Below are 20,990 nucleotides of genomic sequence, written 5' to 3' on the forward strand. Positions count from 1 at the left end.
GACATCTGGCTTTAATTAATGTAATCATTTGAAGCTTCCTAATGACATAGATATATTCTTTTAGAGAGCTATTGCAAGGAAGCTGCCAGCTAAGAGTAAAGTGTGTGCTTTTATAAAAAAACACATTAAAAAAATGCTTCCTGATGACACATTTATTTTTTAGGAGGGGAATGCTATATTGAAACTTGTAAATAGGTTTAAAATGTATACAGCGGTGGTAAGGAGTGAGAAGGCTAGATGGGTGCCACTCAAGAGTAGCACACAGTGGAAGCACAGGTGAAGGTGGCACCAGAGGATGGTTGACAGATGTGAGTGGGGAGAACATTTTAGGATGGGGAAAGTGTAGTATTGTTTTGGACTGTCATGAAGATAACCTGCCCAGAGGATGTATGTGTGAAACTAAACTTTTTACAAAGCAATAATAGTCCCTACTACAAATATACAATACCACTATTACCACCTACGTGGTTATTAATTCAAAGCATAATATTCATCTAAGCCAAAACGCAATTCAAAGTACGTCAGTAGATTACTGCACTATATAACATCAAGGCAAAAATTACTTAAAAACATCAAATTTTATTATAAAAAAGAGGGATTAGACTCCACATAAAAACAAGCACTGGCGTTGCCAATATGTTTCGCATTTGGAAAGTTGGAGCTATTGGTTTTGTAAATGACATTTTATATTTATATATCGTTATTGGCATTGTCAATAACCATATATAAATATAAAATGTCATTTACAAAACCAATAGCTCCAACTTTCCAAAGGCGAAACCTATTGGCAACGCCAGTGCTTGTTTAATTTATCTGCTTGTATGTAATAGAGAATATGGTAGTGGAAAAGGATGAGGAGATCCTCCTTTTTGGACACATTACTAACTTGCAATCGTCATGATTGGGCATTTCATTTGATAAAGGTATTAAAAATAGTGTCTGCTTAACTAACTTTGTGGAAAGACATAATTGTAAGAACACTGTTGGAGGGTTTGCTCTGAAGTTAATGTATAACTGGATACTCCCATTTTTGGAACTGTCTTTGGTGATAACATGGATTTCAATTCTCAAGGATCTTTACTTAAAGGGACGATGGATGGCATTGCACCGTTTCGTCAATCATCCTTGGCATAATGCATACTGAAAATGGCTAAAAAATAGAAATATTGAGTGGACTGGAGGGTAAAGAATGAGGCCATCATGCTTCTCAGGATATCCCAGAAAAACTTAAATGATAAATCAGATTAGCTTCAGCAGCAGTGGCTCTAGCTCTGTAAGTCTCTAGAGCTAAACTACTTTTTCGCAACATATTCTACATGGTTGTAAAGTGGCAATACCAAAACCAGTATAGCACATAATGTAAGAAAATTGGCATTCGTTTTCATCTTTATATTCCAGTAACACTAGAGCCACTGTTGATTTATGCAGAGCTTCAACTGATGACACATCAATGGCCACCCTCGCCATCTGTAACCATTTACACTGAATGAAGCTGTCCAGGTTATCAGGTCAAAAAAGTAGGAGGGTGCCTGCCTTGTATATACTTGAAGAGTCCCTATTCTGGAGCGGTTACTTTTTATCATTACTTCACACAATCAATGCAATGATTTCCTCGTTAGATTAATTTATAAGTCAAAGCATATTTGGGAAGAAGCTCCTGCCTACATTAGGAACTTGGGTTAGGAATTATGACTAATATTTTAACCAACTATTATGTGGGGTTCAGAAAAGATTTTCAAAGTAAAGCAATGAGCTTTAGGTTCAACCAGTTGGTGAAAGAATGTAAGAAAAGAGAAAAATACCTTCAGTACCAACATCTTGTTTTATGACCTTAAAGCCTACTTTTTGATAATATATCATGCCAGTGGCTTTGGAAGGAATTGGGGACCTGTACGATATTTAGATTCATCTGCAAAGGTGGAATTTTTTCAGGGAGGTAGAGGATATATAGGGAGGCTATCATCTCTTTTCCGGTTGGTCAAAGGATGCGCCAGGCTTGTGTGCTGGCTCCAACTTTGTTTACACTTTACATTAACCATGTAAAGTGCAGAATTACCGCGAAGATTAAGGTCCTTATTAACCCTGGGCGAAGCACTACGCTACGCTCGCGTAGTTTGCGCAACTTCGCACTACGCGAGCTGCACGTAGCACAGTGCGAACACGCGTAGTGCAGCGGTCACTTTTTGCTTGTTCGCGGTCCTCAACATCATGTTCGCGACCGCAAGCAAGCAAAATTACATCCCGGCGAGACTCAACGCGGGTAGTTCAGGTTTCTCATTGCGAGTGGTCGTGCATGCTCGCAACCGCTCACAATGAGAAACTACCAGTTCGCGTTGAGAAAGCTGCCGCTCGAGTAAAAATCTACTCGAGCGGCAGAAAAACTACAGCTCGCACTGTGCAAGATGCCGTTTTCAATGATTGCACAGTGCCGGATGCTTGTTCGCACTGTGCAATCATTGAAAATGCATCTTGCAAAGTGCGAACATGCTACTACGCAGCTCGCGTAGTGCTACGTGCACCTAACTTGGAAGAGTGGGGTCCATAATATTGTCAACTTATTGTCTGCGGATACCACAGTCTCCTGAATACCACTAGGAACGTAAATCCTACTGGACAAATTTACTATGTGCTTCAAGATGAGGTGACTTAATGTAAAGACCAGCAGGGCTTAGATCATGGCTTTCAAACTGCTTAAATCGTTTAGAAATAACTTGAGTCTGGATGACTCTCTGCTGGAGAAGGTGACAGACTGATTATTTAGGAATAAATGCCGATTCTCTGTGGCTGTTAAAAGCATTGCTTTATTATTCAAGCAATCAGGGCTTAAATTAAGTATTGCTATAAAAAATATAAAAATGAGGTTTATCTTGTTTACATGAGAAATCAAGTGTCTTAAAAGTCCACTGAAGCACACTTACAGCTCTGGTCTGTTACAAACTTCTTCCTCAAAAAGTCAAGTCACTGGTATTGCTGAAACATCTATAATGTGTGCAGATCTGGAATATTTTGAATCTGTAATCTTTCAGAGAAACACTAAAACAGGTACGGAGTATGAGAGGGAGTAGAGTAAGATGGAATAAATATGCAAGAGAAATTCTGCAGTAATGTTCCTTTGCCATATGAGTATACCAGAACTAATTTCAGAGGGTACAACTTATTCTGTCAATAGTGCATATAAGAGATGATTTGAATACATCTTTTACTGCTGTTAAATAATAGAGGCATTCCTTACCACCAGGCATCCCTTCGGATATGTAAACCTCACACAGATAAAACCCAGATTTTTTTTTTAGTATAACTAAATATTTGTTATGAACTTGGAACATTCACTTGAAATAACATAAGAAAACAACATAAAAAAGGTAGGTCATCTGATAGATAAAAATTGTTATTAGAAAGAATACCTGTAAGGAAATTCCTTTTTTTGTACAGTCTTTTGTATGGTTCGTATGGTCACCCCCATGTTTTTGACTGATGATGCTGGTTTTTAGACTCCGAGTGCACAGAGGTCTGCTAACCAGACCTTGGTGCCTGTGCCCTTTCCCATAAACTGGTTTGCCGAATTGGATCTTACCCCATTGGCTGAGCTAACGTATCTGAAAGTCCCTAGTAAATAGTACCCGGGGTACCCAGAGCCTCCAAGTTAGAGGATCCCCCAGGACTCGTTGGGCCACCCTGGGTGGTGACATGGGTAAAACAAGACTCCCAGACTGCCATCTGCAAACTGGAAGAGCAGTTTTAACTGCCTGGCCCAACATTTCCATTTAATGCAATGGCAAAGCCAAACTCCCATTGGTATATGTTCAGTTTCATAATCTTTTATTCGGTTACCACTTGTTTGCAACCATAAAAAGTACAGTTAAATGACAATAGGAAAAATAAAAATTATTATATATGCAAAAAAAAAATTTTAAATAAGTTTTTCAAACATAAAATAACATATTAGCCATCAAAAGATTGTCGAAGCTTAATGACAGATTTTAAAAATGTGGCTATACATTTTGCCGAATGAACAGTGTCCAGGAGTTGCAAAGAAAGAAATGCTTGCCGGCACGACCTAAGGCCGAGTGAACGTAGGAGCGGTAAAATCCAAATTTTTCGCGATGATTTGCAGTATGTACAGAAAAAAGTAATATGCATTGTTGATTGGGTTGATAGTTCATCACATGGGCAGTTCATAATATCGCTCGACCAGTTCTGTTTCCGTGGAAAAGTTACCAGCCGAAAGAAAGTGTGAAAACGAAATCTTGTTAACAAGTATTTTTCAAAGTTAGACAGATAATACAGTAAATAAGGTTGGATGGTTCTGTGGGGTTGAATTAATTGAATTTGGGCATTGAGAGGTTTTACAATCTCGATTGAACTGCGGAGTTCTCTTAGATGGGCCATGCTTATTTCCTTTAGCTCTTTTCTCGAGATGTCCTACACACTTGGTGGATCATCGAAATATGAGCTACGGCCAATGTCTCTGAAGAAGTTCTCCACGTACGCTAGCCAAGGTATCTTTCTCCAGTTCGTTAAAGCCATACAGTCCGTAATCAATGGGTCAGATGACACTCTGGTTTAGACCATATGCGTTGCCATAGAAGAATTGGTTGGGAACGTATATAGTCAATAATGTAGTCCATACCCAGCTCATTTTGGGAGGCGTAGATGGGAGCGCTTTCTGGGAGGGCTAGTAAATATTTGACAAACTTGTTCTCTACTGTTTGAATTGGCCCAACTGGGCCATAGCCCCAGACACCCGCACCATATGTGGCCACACTGTGGCATTTTGCGTAATACATTTTTAGGAGTTCTGGGGGTGCCGGTTTGCCAAATTTTCTGGAAAAGGAGATTAAAGCTGTTGTTGCTCGCTGAAAAAGTAGTTTTCGGCTAGCCACAGCCTGCCGCCAGCTCAAGGAATCGTCCACCAGGATGCCCAGGTATGGGTATGCAGAGGTTTTTTCCAATCTTGACTTTAACATAAATTGCTTTAGGGTTCTTGACCTTTGGGCCAATATGCATGGTAAACGTTTTTTTTATGTTAATTTTTAGGCCTAACGAACCCATAAAGGAGCAGTATTTGTTAAGTTGTTTTTGTAGTTGTACAAGTGTTCTAGCTATAATGACTGAGTCATCTGCATAAAGCAGCGTAGGTATGGGGCAGTGATTGATCTGGGGGTAAGTCCTGGCTCCCTTCTAGCAAGGCCAGCTCAAGTCCATTGGTGTAAAGATTGAACAGGAAGGGAGCCAGTACACATCCCTGCCTTACCCCTTTTTGAATGGAAAAAGGTGAGGATATCTCGCCATTTACTCCAAATCTAACGCAGGCTGTTGCGTCCGAGTAAAGTTCTCGCAAAAAAGTGATGAGTGATGGATCTACCTTGAGATCACTAAGGATAGTCCAAAGTTTGGAGTGCAGGACACAGTCAAAGGCTGCACTTAAGTCAACATACACAAGAAAGATGTTCCCTCCTTTTGCTGGGACGTACTTCCCGATCATAAGGGCAAGATTCAGGGCCTGCTCCACGGTTCCAAGGCCCTTCTGGAAGCCATATTGCAGGTCGGTCATGATGTTATTGGTCTGGGCCCAAGTTTGTAGTCGGTCCAATACAACCCGTCCCGCAACTTTGCTCATGGAGTCCAGAAGGGAAATAGGCCTATAACAGGCAGGATCATTTCGGTTACCCTTTTTAAAGATTGGAAGCAAAATAGACTTTGACCATGATTCTATCAGCCCAGTTGATGTTGTAGCAGAAAGGACCTGAGTGAGGAGAGGTGACCAAAGTTCAAAGTTGTATAAAAAGAAGTCTAAAGGAACACCATCCGGCCCAGGAGCCTTACCGGATTTAGATGCCTTGAGTGCTTTTACAACCTCCGCATGCGTAAACGTTATATTCATCGGGTAGATGGTTTTCTCCAACATATTGTCACTTCTCGACGGTTCTCGAGGAGAATCTGGTTGAAGGAATCCAAAGATTTTAGAGAAATAGGAAACCCATTCATCTGCTGTGATGGCTACATCCAGGTGCTGGTCCTTCGACGTATCAGCCAGAAATGGAGATCTTATTACTTGCCAGAAAAGAAGACTATCCTTATTCTGGCAGCTGAGATGTAGCTGAGCCCAAAGTTTGTTCTTAATTTCTCTCTTACGTTCCAATCTGGCTGAGTTATAAATTTTTCTTAAGCTAGAGATTTCAAGGGGGTCCCTCAGGGGTCTACAGAGAGCAGCCTTTAGATCCGAGAGCGCCTTACGACATTTTACGTTAAACCATCTCTCCGAATTAGTTTTTTTGTTTCTATATTTACCAATGAACTCCTCTTTGATAACCTCTAAAACTTTCTGGAAACTGGCCATGATTTTCTGCGGAGAGGAATCAATCGATAGGCAGTCTAGAACCCATGTTCTGGCTTTCTCGAGAACCCGTTCCGTGATTTCATGTGGATCAACCTTAGCCCATTTAACCGTATACCCATTTATCTTATTCATGGATAGAAGATTTTGCGTTAGGTGGCTAGTAATTGTAGAATGAAAAGTAACATTTTTAGGGGTGACTGTTACACTAATGGGGAAGTGGTCGCTACTCACATCTGACCCTGTGTAGAAGTTAATCACTTGGCCCTTTAGGCTCTGCGAGGTCAAGATGTAGTCAATAGTAGTTGAGTAACCCCTCCCATGAAATGTTGGAGAGAAGTCTGTTGGAATTTCTAGTAAGTCGTTTGCAAACTCAAGTTCTAATAAGAATAGGGACTCGTTTAATTTGTTGCCGCAGGAAGAGTGTACAAAATGTGACAGCGGGTTACCATATTCATCTAGCAATCCACAATTCCCGTTTCTATGATTGGGACATAGTGAGAGATTAAAATCACCGCCCCAAATCACATATACTGTAGTTGGGTGGAAATCATTTTTCAACAATTCTAAAAAAGTGGTAATTTCACTAAGCAATTTTATACAATCCGTTGTTACGGAATTATTATAATAATTGACCAGAATAAAAGTACTGTTTTTATTAAAATTTAATCGTAGTATTTGGTAACTTGGATCTTGTTTAAGATTTTGTATGGTTAGTGGAGGCAGAGTATTGGCGATATAAACGGCCAAACCCCCCTTAGGTCTGCCCATAGGTCCCTGGGTGGCTGGAATATGGAATGTTTTATAACCAGCTAGGTGATGGGAGTTGACTGACCAAGTTTCCTGGAAGCAGAGTACCTGGTGTTTAGTGATTGTAGCCAACCATGGTTGCAGTGATATTTTGGTTCGGAGACCTGCTACATTCCAGTATAGTATAGAAATGGTCAGGTCTGTGCTTGGTGGTGGATCAAGTAACTGAGCTGTTAGGGTATTGGAGGCTGTAGAAACTACTTGTCGATTAGACATATAAGCAGTTGAAGTCGATTGATTGGACTGCTTGCTGTCAGTAATTCTAATCTGATGTAGGTTTGTAGCCTTAGCCTCAAACAGAGCCTCCGTACTTTCATCTGGCGTTGTTTTTAGGTAAGCACAAGACGATTCTAGCAAGAGACCAGTTTCGGCTATTTTTTGAATGGGACATAGTTGTTGGACGAAAAATGTATCTGCAGCCTTACATGATAATGATTCAGGACTGTTATGGGCTTCAGGAGTTATTGAGACCTGGGGCGTAGTTAGAACGATTTTTAACGGTCAATCCACCCTTTCGAGGCAATCGTAACGATTTCTGGTTGGAAAACCCTGCCAACACTCCGTGGGGAAGAGGGGCCCTCCAGAGGGCCTATATTGGGGCTGCCAATTCTGTGGGTGCCAATCTCTGTTTCTGGTTCTGTGGCTATAAGCCACCTGGTTCCAGTGCCCTTCAGAGGGTTGTTGCCAGTAGGGAAATATTGATGGGTACTCTTTGGGGGGTAGAAAAAAGAGAGGTGGCAAGCATCAATGCCTCCCCTTTTTTCCAGTGATGGCCAGGAGCAGATATAGTTGACTGTTGTAGGATCTACACAGTTCACTATAACGCAGTTGCCCTGCAAGGATTTTCTTTCCTCCCCAATCCAAGTTACTCTACGAACTGAAGTTATTCCGCTAGAGTGATGTGGCTGTAGAGGTCTATTTAAACTTAACCACTGTATAACTTTATTCTTAAGAGACCAGGAAGATTCATTAGTACCTTCTGAAAGTTCGGGGACACCGGTAAGAATGACTACATAAGGAGAAGCCTCAGGTGGAAGATATACGGGACGCCTTGGACGCGCTCCCCTTTTAACTGTCTCTGGAGGTTTAATTGCCTGCGTTTTAGATGGTAGTGGTGTCTGATTAATATTTGCAGTTTGTTTAATGCTAGTCATAGCGCTTTGGGGGGCCTGAGACGGCCCAGGAGTAGCTCCTGTCAAAGTAGCTCCTGTCAAAGTCACACCTGTAACTGGGATAATCTGGGGAAGTGCTGTTGGAGTGGGATGTTTAGATTGTGTGATAGATACATTTATTGGTGGTAATAATTTGCTGCCAGCATCCGATTGGATCACTTGTGGAACTTTGGTTGAGGGTATCTTTTTTCCCTTCATCTGATTTGTGTGTTCGACAATAGACTGTGTGGATGGATTAATAGATAGTTGTGCTATCTGCTTTCCTAACTGCCTCAAGCTATTTTCCAAAGGTTTTAGGTGCTCAGTAAGGAGTTCCCTGATAGTTAATAATAGGAATGGAGTAGCATTGCAAACTGTACAAAGACTTTCAGGATGCAAGATTTTTGGTGTATTAGAAATGTCGTTCTCCATATTAATGTTATTCACTGAGAATTTATTGACAGTTTGTACGGTAGTGTTAGTAGTAGAAGTGGATTGGGGTGGCTGAAATAAATGGGCCCCCTCTAGCTCTGGTGGGGCCTCAGATCTGGGAGAGTTACAATGATGTTGTTTCCCATTTCCCCGTTTTGGAACGGCACCCTCCCTCAACCCCCGAAGACGCTTGTCCAATGATGTTTCCAGTGTTTGGCAAAGCTCTAAGTTGGGGGTGGTCTCTAGATCTTCCAGCGAGATTAAATCAGATATAGATTGAGTTGCTGAAAGATCCACAGAACAAAGAACTGTGTGGATTTCAGCGACATGCATAGGTGGAAGGGTCAATGTTGATGTAGTAGTAGGGCCATGGTGGATAGGAGATGCCGCGGTGGCCAGGAGACCCAAAGAGGATCGTTTGGCATTTACAAGATCTAAAGAGACTCTCCACTCCAATAAGGTGATACTCTGGTCAATGACCTCGTTTGTTCGTGAAATGAATTGGTCTATCGGACCAGTAAGCTGTGTTACACTTTGGACAGTTTTAGCGTTTTTCCTGGTTCCACGAGTCATTTTACTCGATTTGTGAGACTGGCAACCGATCAGGTAGATATTTCTAAAATTATTTCGAAGAGGGGGGGGCTCGGTTCGGTCCTTACCGGTCACTAACGGGCAACAACGGGCCCGCCCTTGGCCCGGGCTTTGCCCGGGCGCTCCCGCGACGCGGGTGATGGCGATGTTTTAATGCGCCTCCTGGCGCGTGGCTGGCGTCGCTGCCGCTCTGCCTGCTGGGACAGGTAGTCCCCCACTCGGCGGCCGCTTGGTTGTGATAGCGGCGGCGGGGGGACTACAAGGCAGGGCCAGCAGTCAGTGGGCAGATCGTGGAAGGTTCTGTAATTTCAGGCAGCATGGGAGAGATACAGCGGAGCGCCCTGCTCCAACGCTGTGAATAGGCAAAAAGCGGAACACCCGCTCCCCAGCGATGGCGATGTTTTAATGCGCCTCCTGGCGTGTGGCTGGCGCCGCTGCCGCTCTGCCTGCTGGGACAGGTAGTCCCCCACTCAGCGGCCGCTTGGTTGTGATAGCGGCGGCGGGGGGACTACAAGGCAGGGCCAGCAGTCAGTGGGCAGATCGTGGAAGGTTCTGTAATTTCAGGCAGCAGGGGAGAGATACAGCGGAGCGCCCTGCTCCAACGCTGTGATTAGGCAAAAAGCGGAACATGGTATATGTGTAAGTCACAAAGCAGGGTGCAACATATTCCACGATCAGGACCGGTCATTTTACATGTTCTGATAGTAAAAACATGGAACTGTCATTTTTATGGAGGAAAAGGGTGGATGCCCAATTGGAGAGTGCACTTACACGCCGATACCTTAGCTGTGCTAACTCTGGAACAATGTGACTAAAGTGGGTCATCCCAGATATCAAACAGCTTGTTACATTAAGCCAAACTTTATCCTCCGGTCGAAACTGCAGTGTGCAACTTAGGCAAAGTTTTCACTTTGTTGCCTTTAGTACCCTGTGCCTATACTGGTTGCGCACAGGTCCTGTTACAGAGACAGCTTTCTGCCCTCCTGGGGAGAGGTACTAATGATTCCCAGGAAAAGACACAATAGGGACCAGCTCTGGAAGGAGGTGTCACCTTCCTCCTGCAAAAAGCCACATGGGTGTTGGCCTAAAAGGCAAACTTCAAAGGCGAAGCCATCTTTGAACTGCAAATGGGTAACACTTGGGAGAGGGATTGCTCCATTGTTCAGGCAGACAAGCTGGCAATTGGGACATAAGGGAGGAAACCAGTTGCCACACTGGTTTTCAAGGCCCCCTTGGTAGCCAGTTAGCCGCCCCTCTGGGTTGGACTAGGGAGTTCCACATGCCGGGAGAGTAATTCTGCCATCTTGGGTGTGGGCAGAACGGTGCATTCTGGGATGCCCAGATGCCACACTTTACAGGTAGTGGTCACCAGGTCGGAGGGAACCTGGTAGCCCATTGGGTATCAACTGCATCCTGCCTCGAGGGCATTATCTGAGTATAAGGAGGGCCTTCATATCTTAAATGGACGGTAAGAAGGACCGAAGAAGATTGCCCTGCTGCACTATGGGACCAGCAAAGAGAGGCTGCACCGGCTTTGACTGCGCCTACTAAACCTGGTGGCTATTAACCCCTTCGACGCTCATGACGAGCTCAGCTCGTCATGAGGTACACCTCTCGTACGCTCATGACGACCTGAGCTCGTCATGAACCGCGGGTTTTTTAAAAGCTCAGCGCACAGCGGGAAAATGCGCCGCACGGATGGTGTTAAAGACGAGGGACTGTGCCTGCTGTGTCCAGCTCGAGGAGAAGTTGTGACCAGGACCCAAAACACACAAAGTTGTACCCAAAGTTTACTGAGCCCGGGTGTGCCATCAGAGTGAAGCTGGGACCCAGGAAGGATTGGCGTGTTACCACAATACTCTGCATCCGATAGTCCAGTGACAAATTAACTTCTGCCAGCACTGAGAGAACTTCAACGGACGTCGACTCTGAACCGCCTCACCAGCTTTGTGGACCGAGGAATAGTTGCAGCAAGGTCCCCTGTCGACCGCATCACATCCACAGCATCCTTTGAGCATCTCCAGCATCCTTCATCCCTTGCATCAGGACCACTTCCATAGGAAAGCCCTGTAAAGGATAAAAGTACCTGGAACTGACTGAAGACTGCTTCACCTGCTGATGTATCTGTTTCTGTGGACTTTGTCGATCCCTGTGACTGGCTCCATACTGGAGTTGGTCGCCTAAAGTGACTCCAAGTAATCAAATTCCAACTAGTTCAAACTTTTTAGTGAACATTTTTTTTAATTTGACACTGTTTGCTTGCAGTTGAGTGAAATAGCTTGCTATACTATACCTTGTAAATTCTTTAACACCGGAACCCTCTGTCAGATCTTTTTAGTTGTGGAGTCTTATAGTACAGTCTATTTTTATAAATTGGAATTCGACTTCTTTGGTGTCTTGTTGAGTACTTCAATTGTTTTGGTGCAGTTTAAATGCTTTACACTTGCTCCTTTGTGTAAGACTTGATGCTTACAGCCGCAGCTGCTCAGGGGTGAGCTGAAGGTTTGACAAACTAAACCTAAGGGTCCTAAAAGTGTTGATAAGTGTATTACATGCTGAGGTCACACAACCACACCATACATCAGATTTCCTCACACTACCCAAGGATGTTGCATCTCTGTACTTTTTGATTGTACAATGCATGGTATTTGCCTGTGAAATTTTAAAAGGACATATATGGTATCTTATCCCTGAAATGATTGCATAACAATTTTATGTTTTATGAATGTATTCATCGCATGTTTTACTGGTTGATATGTATCCGAAATAAAGTCTTTGAATACATTATGATTATTAAGTATGCATTGCATTGTATGGTAATAGAACAGTCCTACAAAAATAGATTTTAATGGTTGTTTTTTTGTGTTTATATTATCGATGTTGTATGCAGCAGTGTATAATCGAGATAGTTTTCTTGCTAAGCAAATAATGAAAAAACGAAACATAAAAAAAACATATTTACAAAGCCATTTTAGGCACACTATTACCAATAAAGACAGTCTAGGCAAACAGACTAAAACAGTAGCCTGGTCATGATTTTTCTTATTTATTATATTATGTACAAAATAGATTAGGACACAGTCGTATTGAGCTTTCTGACAGACAAGTCTTCATTAGAGATGTCTCCTGAAGGTGGATGTTCTAATCTCAAGGGCGAGGCAAATTAAGTATGAAGACTTTAGCAAACACTGGTTATTCCAATACAAACAACCACTGTCGAACATGTCAAATCCAATCTCTGAGAAGTTTAACAAAGTCAACGCTTGGTGGAGCAGCGAAGAGCAGAGGACTGAACAAGGGATTCATACAGGGAAAAACTGGCATTCTGCAGTTGCGGGGTAATGAGCGGAAACAACTTTCTGAAAAGGAGGATACGTGAGAAAAGAGACCAGAAGGGCCAATACTTAGTCCATGTTTTTAGCAACTGAAACAGCTGCGCATAGGGCTTCCTTCAGAACATTCAAGGTATATTTGCTCTCTTATCCCTGCCATCTCTCCTCCATCACTCCTCCTTCAACGTAAGTGTTTAAGAAGTAGGCATTCAGCTCCAGACTGCAACATCCTCTGGCTTGGTCTCCAGGACATTAGTAACCAGGCCGGTCCCGATGGTTCGGTTGCCGTCCCGCAGGGTGAATCGCTGGCCCTTCTCCAGCACCATAGGCTGCCGCAGGGTAAGGATCAGAGATGTGTCTTCCCCTGGCATTACCAGCTCCTATACGAGAGAGACAGTAAAGCAAAGCTCAGGCGAAAATCCAGTAAAGCAAAACTTGAGGGAAGAGGGCAGGTAAGGTGTGCAAGAAATAAAACAGGAGGAAGGATAAGCACATCTGCTGAGTAAGGCAAATCACAAAAAAGACGTCACGGCATGTGGCAAAAGGGAAAGCATGCAATACTAAACAGGATGGCAAAGTTACACAGGAAACACAAGCAAGCTAAGTTGGGGAAAATAAACATTAAGTTATAGAGCGAGATAACATTTAGGAGAAAGCTATGGTCAGGTCAGTATAGTTGTGTAGGAGTTTGATGCAGACGGGGAGTGCAACGGGGTAGAGGTCAAACATGATCACTCCAGGTGGAGCGAATATTTCCCATTACTAAGCTCAAGCATTTATTAGCTATAAATTCAACAATAAAAAAAACACTGGACTGTAACAATGTTTGTGTGCGTGTCTTCAGCTGCTTAGAGGGACTCGTGACAGCAGTGTTGTAATAGAATTTGATAGAGGAGACATTGTATACTAGTTATATTGCCAAGTTTAAGCTTGGCATGCTTTCCTGGCTTCTCCGCTAGACCCCACTGTGCAATAATGAGCACACTACTACATCACTGAGCTTCATTCCATTTACTTTCTAGCTGATTAAAGAGGATGTAATCAATTCTAAAAAAAAATTGAAGAGGGGCGTGGCCAAGATGGCAGCAGAGTAGCACCGTTTTCTAGGGGCTCCGCTCGCAGAGGCCGAATTAAGGCACCCATCAGCGACATTTGGACCTTAGAAAGGGCTACGCAGTGTCCCCAGGGTGCGCTGTGCAACGAGTGTTCCGGTGGACTCCTGAACACTGTGGGCATCGGCTGCGGAGCCCCGTGGTGCTGAGAGGGCTGTCCCGAGGTGCCCACTAGCAGCGGACCGACTCCGAGATAGCGGCATTCACGGCGTAGAGTGCTGAAGGTGTCCTGGTGGCTGAAAGTTGTACGGAACGGAACGGAGTGAGGCAGACGAGATCGTGGCCTCGCCCAGAGTTGGGAGAAGGCCTCCCCGGGGTCGGGACTCGTGCGGCAGTGGTGGCCTGAGGGGCCTGGATCCTGCAAAGAGACGGGGAGGTGCGGCCATCCCCTGTAGTCCCGGCCACGAGGGGGTGAGTGGCGGCGCCCCTCCAGACCCAGGGAGCAGGTCGGAGACGTGAAAACAGCATCCAGAGATTGCTGCTGCGGGTGCCTCGACGCGGGAGGCGAGGTCCGGCGGCCGCACCTGGAGCGGAGGGCGATGGCCACGTGTTGCGGCCGGCGAGAGGTGAACGCAGGGCCCCTAGAGGCCTGAGGGCGTGGAGCAACGCCAGAAGTCCCAAGGAGCAGGGGTGAGTGGCCTATGGCAGTGGCCTTGTGGAACCAGGTAGAGAACTGAGATCTAAGAGTGGGGTGCCAGCACCTGTATCTGTGGCAGGCCTGCTGACTGATCTGCTGGTGCACCGTCCCGAGACGGACGAGGGAAGTTAATGGATTTGTAGGCTTGGCGGGGGGACCACCTGCCCGCCGTGGCTGGACACGGTCCGGGTGCCCCTGTGAGAGTGAGGGTGGATGAGTCGGTGGGCCTCTATTTCTTTACCTGAAGCATCGCGTGGGGTGGACATTGCAGCCCTGGGACCTGCGAGCTGTGGCCATGGCCACACAACGCTCCAAGAAAGACACCAAGAGTAAGGACCCCTCCATCAAAGATCTGCTTCAGAAAACAGGTGGAAAGAAGGTTGGCGAGGTGGGGACGGATCCAGAGGCCGGCCATGCTGCTGAACCGATAACAAAATAATTCATGGAACAGCTCTTCAGTTCGCTCCGAGAGGACTTGCAGGCCTACGCCAAGAGATGGACTCCGAGGTCAAGGAGCTCCGGACGGAGCTCACTGAGGTGGGGGACAGAGTGGAGACTCTGGAACGCAATGGCGACCGCCGAGAGGAGGAACTCACTAACCAGGCCCAGGAACTCATCGACCTTCGTGAGCGGAATGAGGAGCTATACCTCAAGCTAGAAGATCTGGAAAACCATTCGAGGAGCTCCAACATCCGTATCCAGGGCGTGCCACTTCAGGCAGACTGCGGCAAGCTGAAGGATTGGGTCCTTTGTCTCTTTCGGCACATGGCCCCGGAGCTGCGGGACAAGGAGGTCACGTTGGATCGCACTCACCAAGCCAGGCGGCCTGCTTCCAGCCCTGGCCAACTGCAAGATATCCTGACCTGCCTGCATTCCTATTGACCGAAGGAGATTATCATGGCCGCTACGCGCGATCGGACGACCGTGGAATTTGAGGGCCTCCAGGTGGGAGTCCTCCAGGATCTCTCACCTCACACTGCAGGGGCGTAGGGAATTACGGCCGGTCACATCCTTCCTCCACGAGCAGGGTGTTCGGTACCGATGGGAGCACCCATTCAGCCTATCCTTTGTCTGGCAAAATGAAACGCATGGAGTGCGGAATCTACAGGAAGCGAAGGCTGTGCTGGGTAGCGCCGGACAGTGGCGGAGGACTCAGATGCGCTGGAGGGAGGTCCAGCACCCAGGAAGCCGCCAAGAACGGGTAGAAGACGTGGTCCTAGGAGGGGTGCCCAGACGAAACCGGAGGAGGAGGAGTGCCAACAAGAAAGGGCGGCCTTCCTGCGACAGCTATAAAGCCAGGAGAGCTCTGCGGACGGCAACCATTGAAGGACTCTGGGGGTCGGTGTCCTGTGACCTGCAGTCTGAACGAATAGTCCGAACCGAGTAGGTTGAGATATCGGTCTTGGTGGGGGGGAGCCCAATCCTCTGAGTGGTGATGTCCGATCGTCAGACACATGGAACCTTGCACGTCAGTGTGATCTTTTTTTCTTGGAAGAAGACATTGATGTCTTCCTTTGTTCTTCTCTTTCTTTTTCAGCTCTCTTTCTTTTGCTCTCTTCTTTTGCCTTCTCTTCCAGCCCATGAGAGACCTCATCAACTCACGGACAGGTAGGGTGAATAATCGACTCTGGTGGCCGGGGGCAGCGGGGGTGAGGCAACCTTGGGGAGCAGGATGGGCCTGCTGTACATATGGGGGATGCGCTGCTTATGTGTTGTATCCGCTTTTCCACTTCAGGGGCGCTCTGGACACTTGGCTCAACGCCCTGGGCCTACCTCCTCACACACAGATTGGATCTGCGTTGTATGGCTAGAGGGCTACCACGGGGAGCAGCAGTGGGGAGGGGGACCATTAGTGAGGCGTGGGAGGGGGGGCACATGCATCACGCTGCTGCTGGTTTCCTTTGTGACGGGCTCGGCCTGTGCACATCCGAGTCTCCTTAGATTCCCACATGACACGATTTAAAGTTGTAATTATGAGCTTCACTGTGCGGGGTCTTAACTCGCCAGCAAAGAGTCACGTGCTTCTTACCTTTTTGAGAGATACTATGTGTGATACCTCCCTCCTACAGGAGAACCACCTCATGCAGGCAGACTGGAAATGGCTTAGGTCCAAATGGTTTCATAGACAATATTTTAATCGAGGCCGGGTAAGAAGGCTGGAGGGGCGATTCTTTTGGGTTCGCACTTTCCTGGGACGGTGGTGGGAACCCACATGCAGGTCACTGGGCGTCTTCTGGCCTCGAGGGTACTGCTGGGGGAACGAGTGCACATGATAGCCTCGGTTTATCGCCCTAACAAGCAACAGGAAGCCTTCTTACGGGACACGATAAGATACATTTTGGAGTCTCCCAATAAGTATCTCATAATCGTGGTGATTTTAACTTGGTCCCTGCTGTGGAGCTGGCTAGGTCGACGCTTAAGGTGGGACACACAGACTATCTCTGACGGTATGCTTCAGAGACTGGGGGAGGCAGGTCTCACGGACACCTGGTGCCACCACGTTCCGACAGCAAGGGAATACACCTTTTTGCCGGCAGCCCATCAAACGTACGCCCGCATTGATCTATTTTGGACGTCAACTAGGGTCACAGCGTGCATTGAGGATGTGTCAATTGGGTTGGCGGCGCTCTCAAACCACTCCCCGGTTGTATTGATGTTGGTACTTCCAGGTGACGCACCACGTCAGAGCACTTGGCGTTTAAACCATAACTTGCTCACATATGATGTAATATCACTGAACAGCGGGGCGCTATCAAATCCTATTTGGAAGTGAATGACGTAGATTCGGTGGGGGTCGACATGCTTTGGGTCGACGTGAAGACTGTCCTTCGAGGACGCTGTATTGCCATTGCCGCCGGCCTGAATAGGGACTGTAAGGCAAAGAGGGGGGAATTGAGGATCAAATTAGAGAGGTGCATTGCCGCACTGGGGTGGTCCAAACACAGCGACCACTTACGCAAGCGAGGAAGCAACTACAGGCGTTAGACCTCAATCGCGCTGAATATGCCTTGCTCCACACTAAGCAGCGATATTACGAGGGAGGGAACAAGGTGGGGAGACTCTTGGTGCACGCTCTACGAGCGGAGATGGTGGCACGTCGGGTCGTGGAACTCACGACTGAGCAGGATGAGACCTTGCGGCGGATGGGGGCATAGCGTCTGAATTTGAGTCCTTCTACATGGCTCTATACGTAGCCGAGAGCCTGGACCCTACTGCGGCTGAAGAGTATACGCAAGTGCTGCCAGTGACCCCACTTCTGGACTCTGTTGCGATCAGGCTAGATGCGGACATTTGTCCTCATGACGTTCTTCGGGCCATCCAGGGTCTTTCGGTTGGTAAGGCCCAGGCGAAGACGGCTTCCAGGTCGACTTTTAGAAGATCTTCGCTTTAGACCTTGCTCCCCTCTTGGCGCGCCCGTTCAACACCTTTAGCACGTCTGGGAAACTTGCCCCATCTATGTCCATGGCAGAGGTTGAATATGCTACTTACCAGTATGCATCTGTTCTTGGCATGTAGGGCTGCTAACATTCATATCTATTGCATAGATCGCCGCCTAGTGTTGGGTCCGGATGATTGCACATTGTTGTCCTGGAAGAGTCTTCGAAGTATCACGAGATAGGTGGCTCCTCCCCTGGACTACAGTGCGCATGGGCATCGACTCCATCCCCAGATTGTTTTTAGCCATTGTGGCAGAGATGGAGTGAAATAGTGTAAAGGATGTCCATGCTAATGATGAATGCAAGAGAGTATCTGCAGCCGCTACGGGCACCGGGGAGGAGCGCGGGCGATATGAATGTTAGCAGCCCTACATGCCAAGAACAGATGCATACTGGTAAGTAGCATATTCAGTTTGAGGCATGTGGGCTGCTAAATTCATATCTATTGCATAGAATACACAGCAGTCCCTCCATTAAGGGCGGTTGCCCGTGCCAGCTGCAGAAGCTTGAAAGTGTCTTGAGAACAGCCTGTCCTACAGCTGCTTGCTGTTTGGAATGCACGTCAACACAGTAATGTTTGGTAAATGTGTGTGGTGTAGCCCATGTGGCTGCTCTACAAATGTCTTCCAAAGGAATGTTCCCCAGGAAAGCCATGGAGGCCCCCAACTTGCCTGTGGAGTGCGCCCTTGGGGGTATTGTTAAAGTACGCTTAGCCTTTTGATAACAGATTTGAATGCACTTAACAATCCATCTGGCTATTCCTGCTTTGGAAATGGGGTTGCCTTTGTGCTGCGATGAGAAGGCAACAAAAAGTTGTTGTGTTTTCCTAAAGTGTTGCGTTCTGTCAATGTAGTACATCAACGCCCTCCTAACGTCCAATGTATGAAGCATTCTTTCCGCTACGGTTTGTGGGTTTTGGAAGAATGCGGGTAGGTCAATAGTTTGGTTGATATGAAACTGTGACACTACTTTAGGAAGGAATTTGGGGTTAGTGCGGAGCACTACCCTGTTTGAATGTATTTGGATGAATGGCTCTTGGATTGTGAGCGCTTGCAGCTCACTAACACGTCTGAGCGATGTAATAGCAATGAGAAAAGCCACTTTCCATGTTAGAAATTGAATTTCGCAGGAGTGCAGTGGCTCGAAAGGTGGACCCACCAGCCTAGTGAGGACCACATTGAGGTTCCACACTGGAGCTGGTGGTGTTCTTGGAGGAATGACTCGCTTCAGTCCCTCCAGGAAGGCTTTAATGGCAGGCACCCTGAAAACAGAGAGATGCTGCCTATTCTGGAGATAAGCCGCTATGGCGGATAAGTGTATCCGAATGGAAGCGTACGCTAGATTGCATTTGTAAAGATGTAACAAATAGCAGATGATGTTAGGAATGGATGCATCTAGCGGGTTGATATTGTGGTCTGTACAGTAAATGACAAACCGCTTCAATTTTGCTGCATAGCAAGCTCTGGTAGTGGGCTTTCTTGCCTCCCGGATGATGTCCATGCATTCTGGAGGCAGGTTGAGGTAGTCAAATTCTAAGACCTCAGGAGCCAGATCGCCAGATTGAGCTGTTGCGGATCTGCATGCTGAATGTCTCCATGGTTCTGCGTCAGGAGCCTGGATGTGAGATGCAGCCTTTGATGCGGTACCCGGAAAGTTCTAGAAACGAATAGTTTTCTTACCTGTCGGTGTAGTTTTGCAGCTTGAAGATCTTTCTGGATTCACTATGCTGTGCATTATTCCGCGGTCTTGTGGTTGGGTCCGGATTCGTAGTCTTTTCTTTTTTTTTTTTCTTCGCCCAGGTGGGCGTCGGCGTCACACCCCCTTGGGTGTATTTCCGGTGACGTCGGCATGCTTCCTGCGGAAGCTCCCACTCTTGGGCGCCATCTTCGGGTTCTTTTTTTCCGTGTTTCTTTCGTTTCCGAAGTAATGGCAATGTTCTATTTCGTTTGTATTTACCGCTTTGTACTTTCAAAGTCCATTCTTTAGTTAACCACCTCTTCTCTCTCCAGTCTCATCTTTCTGGCGGAGGTGGGTGGGTTCGCTAGTGAATCCAGAAAGATCTTCAAGCTGCAAAACTACACCGACAGGTAAGAAAACTATTCGTTTTGCAGCGTGAATCTTTCTGGATTCACTATGCTGTGCATAGATTTTGTAGCGGTTTCTCATCTCTGTGGCGGCTGGGTGGAAGATGAGCGTTGGGTGTTGAATATGTGCTGTAGCACCTTCTGTCCCACTTGAGCTTCCTTGTTCATTTGTATGTCCACACAGTAGTGCTTCGTGAACGTGTGCACCGAAGCCCATGTTGCCGCCAGGCATATGTCCTCTATGGGTGTGTTAGCCAGGAAGGCTATTGTAGCGCCCTTCTTCCTGGTGGAGTGGGCACGTGTCCCCTCAGCCAGTTCCTGTCCTGCACGTTTGTGGCAGAGTTGAATTGTCTGTGCGATCCATCGTGCAATGGTCTTTTTGGTTACTGCTTTGCCCATGAAGCTGTTTGCGAATGACACAAAAAACTGTTTTGTTTTCCTGTGTCCCTTTGTCTTTTCAATGTAGTGCATGACTGCCCTTCTGGCGTCCAGGGTGTGCAGAGCTCGCTCTGCGCTGGTTGTAGGTTTTTGGAAAAAACTCGGTATCTGTATAGACTGGTTCATGTGAAATTTGGATACCACCTTCGGCATGAAGTGTGGGTCAGTCCTCATCACAACTCTATCGTTGTGTATTTGTATGTATGCTTCTTGTAGCGTCAGCGCTTGAAGCTCGCTTACTCTGCGTAAGGACGTTATTGCAACCAGGAAGGCTGTTTTCATAGTTAGCATCTTTAGGGAGGCCTTGTGAAGTGGTTCAAAGGGCTCTTTCATGAGTTCCGTTAGGACTGTGTTCAAGTTCCATGCAGGTGGCGGCACCCGCTTGGGTGGTGCGATCCTTTTCGCTCCTTCTAGGAATCTCTTCACCACGTGTGATGTGAAGAAACTCCTGCAAGTTTCTCCCCTTGTGTAGGCGACTATCGCTGCCAAGTGGACTCTTAAAGAGGATGAGCTAAGGTTCTTCTCCAGCAAGTGCGTCAGGTACCTTAGCACTGTGGAGTCCCTCTTCATTCGATTGTGTAGTCTTTCCTGTCTGCACCATATTGTGAACCTTTTCCATTTCGCAACGT

General features: G+C 46.5%; 1 protein-coding gene across 1 annotated transcript in view; it reads right to left on the reverse strand.

Annotated features, from left to right (window-relative positions):
- Positions 1-12,351: 12,351 nt before the first annotated feature.
- The window catches only part of TUFM (Tu translation elongation factor, mitochondrial), a 210,473-nt gene continuing 201,834 nt past the window's right edge, over positions 12,352-20,990 (reverse strand). The window contains exon 11 of the mRNA XM_078652266.1: positions 12,352-13,033. Coding sequence (XP_078508392.1) covers positions 12,863-13,033 — 171 coding nt within the window. The 3' untranslated portion in view covers positions 12,352-12,862. The remainder of the gene's footprint in view (positions 13,034-20,990) is intronic.

Source organism: Lissotriton helveticus, chromosome 7 (genome assembly GCF_964261635.1).
Source record: "Lissotriton helveticus chromosome 7, aLisHel1.1, whole genome shotgun sequence".
NCBI classification, from domain to species: Eukaryota; Metazoa; Chordata; class Amphibia; order Caudata; family Salamandridae; genus Lissotriton; species Lissotriton helveticus.